The 6852-nt window shown below is 34.3% G+C and overlaps 1 protein-coding gene across 1 annotated transcript; it reads right to left on the bottom strand.

The window, feature by feature from the left end:
• Nucleotides 1-746: 746 nt before the first annotated feature.
• On the bottom strand, nucleotides 747-4010 carry LOC132056391 (histone-lysine N-methyltransferase ATXR6). Its single transcript, XM_059448559.1, has 6 exons — nucleotides 3608-4010; nucleotides 2883-2969; nucleotides 2548-2777; nucleotides 1883-1983; nucleotides 1566-1778; nucleotides 747-1213 (listed from the first exon to the last, which is right to left on the bottom strand). The coding sequence occupies exons 1-6, from the start codon at nucleotides 3885-3887 to the stop codon at nucleotides 1054-1056; spliced, it is 1071 nt and encodes a 356-aa protein (XP_059304542.1). The 5' UTR covers nucleotides 3888-4010; the 3' UTR covers nucleotides 747-1053.
• Nucleotides 4011-6852: the final 2842 nt, after the last annotated feature.

Below are 6852 nucleotides of genomic sequence, written 5' to 3'. Positions count from 1 at the left end.
TTTTGAAACTGCATAACAATGGCCATTTATGAATTTTATCCCCTACACAAATCGTGTATTGAAGTTTTACAATGTCAGGTTACTAAGAATCAACTGTAACTTAGTAAGAATGAAGTCATGAACTAACAACTTACAAAAATAGGATAAGTCATATAATACAACAGTTTCTATTGCTGTTTATAAATATAAAACATAAATCAAAATATTAATCAATAACCCCACGTAAACGAATCTTAAAACTAATATAAAGGGCAAGTCATGAGCACAGAATGTATAAGTTGGTTGATGAAGACAGCACGGAAAAGATCTGGTCCGGTAATGCAATATATCTGCCCGAGAAATGTTGCAAGAACTAAAGGAACTCTTAAGAGAAGAATTCTCTCCTTCTCAACATGGAATGAATTCTTTTACTGATACACCTCATGTATTCACTGGAGAACCACTTTGATGTCACAAGGATGAAAAAACAATAAGAACCAGGCACAAAACCAATTACATGGGCATTTAACCAGAAGCATGTCTATGCATATGCTTGACATGTCTAACTTTAAGCTTCACAAAAAGATGGCCGCAATGATTGTTCAGTTGTTCAGATGAAACAATACTAAGTAGAGATGAAAACTTGTGGTGTATTCAACAAGTCTATGATATTAATCAAAATGTTAAAGTTCAACAATAGAATTTCTGCTTGGAGAGCTTAAGGAACTTCTGAGTTACAAAACGATCAGCATCTTATGAGAACACCAGGACCAAGACAAATCAGTAGATTAACTTGCAGAAATTACAAAATGAATCAAATGATAGCTAATATTTGTACACAAAAGCTTCTCGACTTGTCAAGTTAATGAGGCCACAAAATATCTTGAATAATGTGAGAATGGATCATGAGACCAAAAACTAGGAATCCTTTACATTTGGTGCACCCTAGACAATCATTCCCCTATACCCCTCCACCTTGCCCTTGTGTTTACATGGCACCGCAGATCAATAAATTAAAAAGTTTAGAAACAAAATCTGGACAAATCAGTTAAGAGATTTTTGGATCCTATGAGGTCAAACAAAGTGCTCTGTTGGATATTCGTTTTCATAACCATTATAATCATAATATAGCCTCTCTCCCTTTCGAATGTCTCTGCTTGCGATCAATAAAACTCGGGATTCACCATCAACATCAAATCTCACACACTTCACATTCCGCTTCCTCTTCCCATCACTGCATTAGAAGAAATATATACCATTGATAACTCTTCAAAAGAAAAGAAAAAACAACACGATGCATATACAAGGGATACTTGAATTTAACACTAGCATGCTTATGGTTAACTTATGCCTCCAGTTTTAGATTAAACTGCTTGCAACATTATGAATTGCTATAAAATTTAAGTTCTCCATATTCAAAGACAAGTACTTTGTATAATTTTGTAACGAAAAGGTCAGTTTCATTCCACCAGAAAGAACACCAGGATGCTGGACTGACTGATGATGTGTGATTGATATGATTTATAAACACGAGATATCATAGTAAGTTCAAAAAGCACACAAATGTTTGATGGAGATGAACATACGGAGTATGATTGTTTATCCCATTGATGAAACGAGCAATATTACTGCGCTTATCGGGACAAATCACGAGGTTCTTTGAAGGATCATTAGTACTTAAAAGAGTCATCATGCTATCTCCATCATCATCTTCACGATTCTTCAGGTAATCAACATCTCCAACATACTCTGTAATTATTGTCCAGTCTCTTATGAACACATCTGCTTCAACAGTAAATCTGACAAAATGAAAACAAATAGATAAATGAAGAATCCCATATTGAAATTAACAAAAAATGATAATTTGTGAATAAGGAGAGCAAAGTAGTGTTCAAATACATACCCCTCTTTGGGATCAAAAACAACCATAAGCGGTGGCCATTCGCCCTGCTTCATCATGTTCTTGCACAAATGTAAAGTTTCTGTATCTTCTTTCGATAACACCTGGAGTTTAATAACAGAAGCCTTAAGATTTGAAAAATAGGCAATTCAAAGTTCATGCTAAAGAATTTGAGTTTTTTTCCTAAATACAAAGAAATTAAAAATCTTTCCACAATTTCTCTTTTTGTAGTTTTATCCTTTCTGCAGTGGGCATACGAAGTTGCTAAATATTATCTTTTGAAAATTTTGAGCATCGCACAAAAGGTACATGCCATGTAAGCGACTTCAACTCTTTTCATAGAAAAACCTGGTTATATGGCAAGCAACATTCTGGATTCCCCCTCAGTCAATCAAGCATACTTAGTCTAGTTAATTGAGGTCAGCCAAATGAATCATGTGATATTAGAGGATTGTCCAAGATTTGACTGTTTCTATCAGACAATATGATAGGAAAGTGACATCTTTAACCACTACAAGATGCTGATGCTGATGCATCCTTTTCATTTTTCAATCCAATTGAAAGTTTTGATCCCTCTTAAGAATCATATTCAGCATTGGCATGCCAGTCTGATTAAATCTGACACATTTGATCAATTAAAATGTTAAAGATTTATTCTTTAATGTTACCTGCATTCCCTCTCGCTCAAGTGCTGCACGATTAGCTGATCGTGGGGCCATGCCTTCCATATAAGTAAGCTCATTACTAAATTCTGCTCCAGCTGCTAACAAGGCAGTAGCAAGAGATGTCATTTGTTCCAATCTCCGAGTAGGATCCTTAGTAGGATTGAAGGGCAATAATCTTCTTCTCTTCTTTGTTCTTACCAAGCTACTACTACGCTTTCTTTTTTTCTGGCAATCTAACAAAAAAAACAACCAAAAAACAAAGCAACACATCAGATCTCTAGTATTAAGAGCAAATAAATTAGATACTTTCTTCAATAATAATAATAATAATAATTTACCTTTGCCCGGAGTAAGCTCATTAGTTGAGCTTGATGGTCTCTGAATCCGGAAAAAATCAACTATCTTTGTTTGTACAAGAGGAAATTCTGCACATTAGATAAAGAGCACCTTATCAATCACTAATAAATTAGGTATGAGCAAGCATTGGATCCCCCTTATTTCTTTAAAGGAAGACCACACTTTGTTACATGCACCAAATTTAATCTCAATAATCATGGGTAGAGACCAGGGCATTGTAAAACAGTGATGATCATTTCTGTCCAACTTATTTTCTGTTCAACACTACTACTTCGTATTAATAAATAGTCCTACTATTACATCTTAATTCCAAACAAGTTGGGAATTGGGAAAGCTATAAGAATCATCCATCTCCATTTCACTTCATTTGGACCCTTCTACTCCAATACTCAATAATGGGATGTTCTAACAATAGAGGTTATTAACATTTTTCTCAATAATGGGAGTTGCTTTGCTGACCAATTTCTGAAATCAATTAGTCAACTCATAATTTTAGATACCAAGAAATCAAATAGATGAGATTCACTCTACTTAAGCCAAACAATATTAGGCTATAAAAGCCATATCACCAAACAACGAAAGATTAGGCAACCAACATCAAACTTCAATCTAGCAAAGTTGAAAACAACCAAATAACAACTCTAAGATTTTAAAAAAAAATATTGGAAAATGCAAACGAATGAAAAATGAAAATATATGAACATACTGGTCAGATTTTGGTTGTCATCACAAGAGGGGCAAAACCAAGAGCCTTTAGGCACAGATGGAAGAATGGGCCTTAAGCAAAACAGATGAAATCCTCTGTCACATTTGTCGCAAAGCAAAAGCTGAGCTGGGTAATTTCCAGATCCACATTTCTCACATAACGTATCACTTAATTCATCTTCCACAATTTTCCTAGATTTGGACTTATTCCTAGATGAAGTTCTTGCGGGTCTTAGAGCTTGGGTTCTTCTCCTTGAAACAACTGTTGTTGAAGAAACCATTGTTGAAAATGAAAATTTGATAATGTTAGTTACAATAGAGGAAATGGATTGGGATTTTAGTAGGGCTGTCTAATTTTCTCGACTGTTGAAATAACCTAGGAGGAATCAATTTTTCCCGCGCTCTTTACTGTTCGCGGGAAAAGGTAGATTAGCGCCAAAAATGTTACGCGGGTCATGGGGTACAGTGCACTGCTGATTAAGGCCTTTTGGGCCCATGCCACTGTTGCTAAAGGTAGCCCAACGAGATAGTGGGTTAACTGGTGGGCTTTATTTCATTACCAAAGTGAGCATTACAAAACAATGATAAAATTTTTATAAAACATTCGTTTTAGGCTTTCCTTGCAACTTATAAGCCCATATATTCTCGTTTATAATTAAGTATTTGGAGGACCTATATTTAGCTAGTACACACGTCGACTTAAATATAGGATAAATATAACGGAAATACGCCGGAGAAAAGCGAAAGTGCTATATTTATGGAAACAAATCTATTCCAATTTAAATTAAAATCGATTTTTAATGTTACTTGATTCACGCAAATATCTCATTTCATATACGATCTCATATCTCATTCAAACAGCTAACAAATTCAAAAAAAATTGAATTCAAAAAGTACATTCATATTTTAACCAAAAAAAAAAAAAAGGTTCAAAAACTAGTTCATCAAAAAATTTTGAAAAATAACAATATCAAACCAGTGAACAGAGCTCGTTTTAAACGACGAATATATATTTGAATTCATCTATTGAAATATCGAATTAAAGTTGAGTTCATAATTGAGGTAACAACGTTTTACTTTGCAACTTTTTTTTATTTTTTTTTTATGAAATTTTGAAAAATATAGTCAAAATATATGAGAAATATATAAATATAGTCAACGAAACCGAATAAGTAATATTGAACATAATAATCAAAATACAATTAAAATATAGCCAAAATATAGTCATAATTGAGGTAACAACGTTTTTTCAACTTTTCCAACTTTTTTATTTTTTTTATTTTTTAAAATTTTTTCTAAATATAGTCAAATATATGAAAAAATATAAAATATAGTCAACGAGAAACCGAGAATAAGTAACATTGAACATAATAATCAAAATATAATTAAAATATAGCCAAAATATATATGAAAAACAACTATTAAAATATCAATCCAAAACATTAGGAATTGAAAATTCAGGAAGTAAGGAAAAAAAAAACTAAAATATAGGTTAAATACACGGTGAAACGTAAAAATCGGTATAGAATCTTACCTTTTTGGGAATTAGATTTGAATTATGAGGTGAAATTAATGAGTAGTTAATTAGAGATAAACAAGGAAGTTGAACTATCGTAAAGCGATTTGAAATTGGAGGAAATTAAGGGATATTGGGCATAATGGCGTGTATTTAGGGGGATAGGAGAGAGAGACATTTTTTTTTGCTTAAATTTAGGGGTGTGGGAAGTTTTCAGATGAGTGGTAAAAAAGTACTAGCTATAGGAAGTAAATATGTTAATATTTTAGCTACTAAATATAATTATTGTAAAGTTTAGTTATATTCCATAAATAGGTAATAATGTAAGTTATGCCAAGTAAATTTTACAAACAAGTAAGGCTTTGAACCCAGCCCTCCTACTCAACAGTACTCGTCTCTAATATTTTTTTTTGCGCGGATTGTCCTTCCTTTGGGGTGGTTTTTAATTTTTTCCCCTCAAATTGGTAGTCTTTAATTTTTACCCTTCGCCTAATACCCCGAGGTTCTGGGTTCGAACCCCAGCTCAGTAAAAAAAAAAAAAAAAATCGCAAGGCAGAGGTTTGAATTCGCAAGGCAAAATTTTGTCTTCAAAACTCTGCCTTAAGGCATAATTTGTCTGAACGTAAAATTCTGCCTTAAGGGAAAGTTTTGAAGGCAAAATTAAGGCATAAGTGTATAACTATCTTGTACCCATGTTGGTTCATATAACTATCTAATTGAGGGATTTGTTAAGCTGTTGTTTAAGTATAGTGTATGTAAAGATCCCAAAATTAAATGTACCCATGTCGGCTCGTATGCACATTAGTATAATATAACCTAACTACCTTGCAGATCAAGATAGTTATCTTCAATGCAGAGGACTACTATGGGATTATCACAGATGATTGCAAACTAACACTTATACTAATGGGGCAGAGTTTGCATGCCTGATGGGGCAAAGTTTCTTGCAAACTATGTCTTATCAGGTAGAGTTTGCTACGGCATAATTTGCCTGCAAACCTTAAGGCATAGATTACGGTATACGACGCCCCCGTCGGGCAAATTAGCAAACTATGCCAGATGGGGCAGAGTTTGTGGGCAACCTCTGCCTAGCGATTTTTTTTTCGCCTGAGCAAGGGTTCGAATCCGAAACCCTGAGGTTTTGAGGCAAAAGGGCAAAAGTGAAATACTTTCATTTTGATTGGCAAAAATTAAAGACCACCCCAAAATAAGGGCATTAATGCGAATTGCCCCTTCTACAACACTTAACCTTTTCTAACAAAACTGTGACTATAGATAAACAAAAGAGGAAACAGTTTAAAACTATATACATTTGGGAACTATCATGTGAGATTGGTGTTGAATTGGCAGTGCTTCAGTTTTTGTTGCGGATCTCCTGAAGCTCGAAGATTGATTGCGTATATGTATACGGTAAAAATCGGATCAACTTGCATCTGGTGGGACCGGTGTACGTGTTCAACTCTACTTCAGCATTGAAGGTATTTTACCGGGCACGGTATATCCGAACCCAAATTAGCGTATCCGATGTAGGACCGAATAATCAGTCGTGGAGCGGCCACGCGTCACCGAACAGTTCGCCGTACTACTTGTTGACAACGATACGGGTGTCAGACCATACGGACAACCTTATCCATTTTAGGGTCTTTCTAGAAAAAGGCTTTTTTAGCATTGTATTAAGGCCCATCTATTATTACCTATAAATGAGGGGGCCCTTTTTTTTAGGTTAGCTT

The sequence above is a fragment of the Lycium ferocissimum genome, chromosome 5 (assembly GCF_029784015.1).
Source record: "Lycium ferocissimum isolate CSIRO_LF1 chromosome 5, AGI_CSIRO_Lferr_CH_V1, whole genome shotgun sequence".
NCBI lineage: Eukaryota > Viridiplantae > Streptophyta > Magnoliopsida > Solanales > Solanaceae > Lycium > Lycium ferocissimum.
This window is presented reverse-complemented; position numbering and strand designations above follow the sequence as displayed.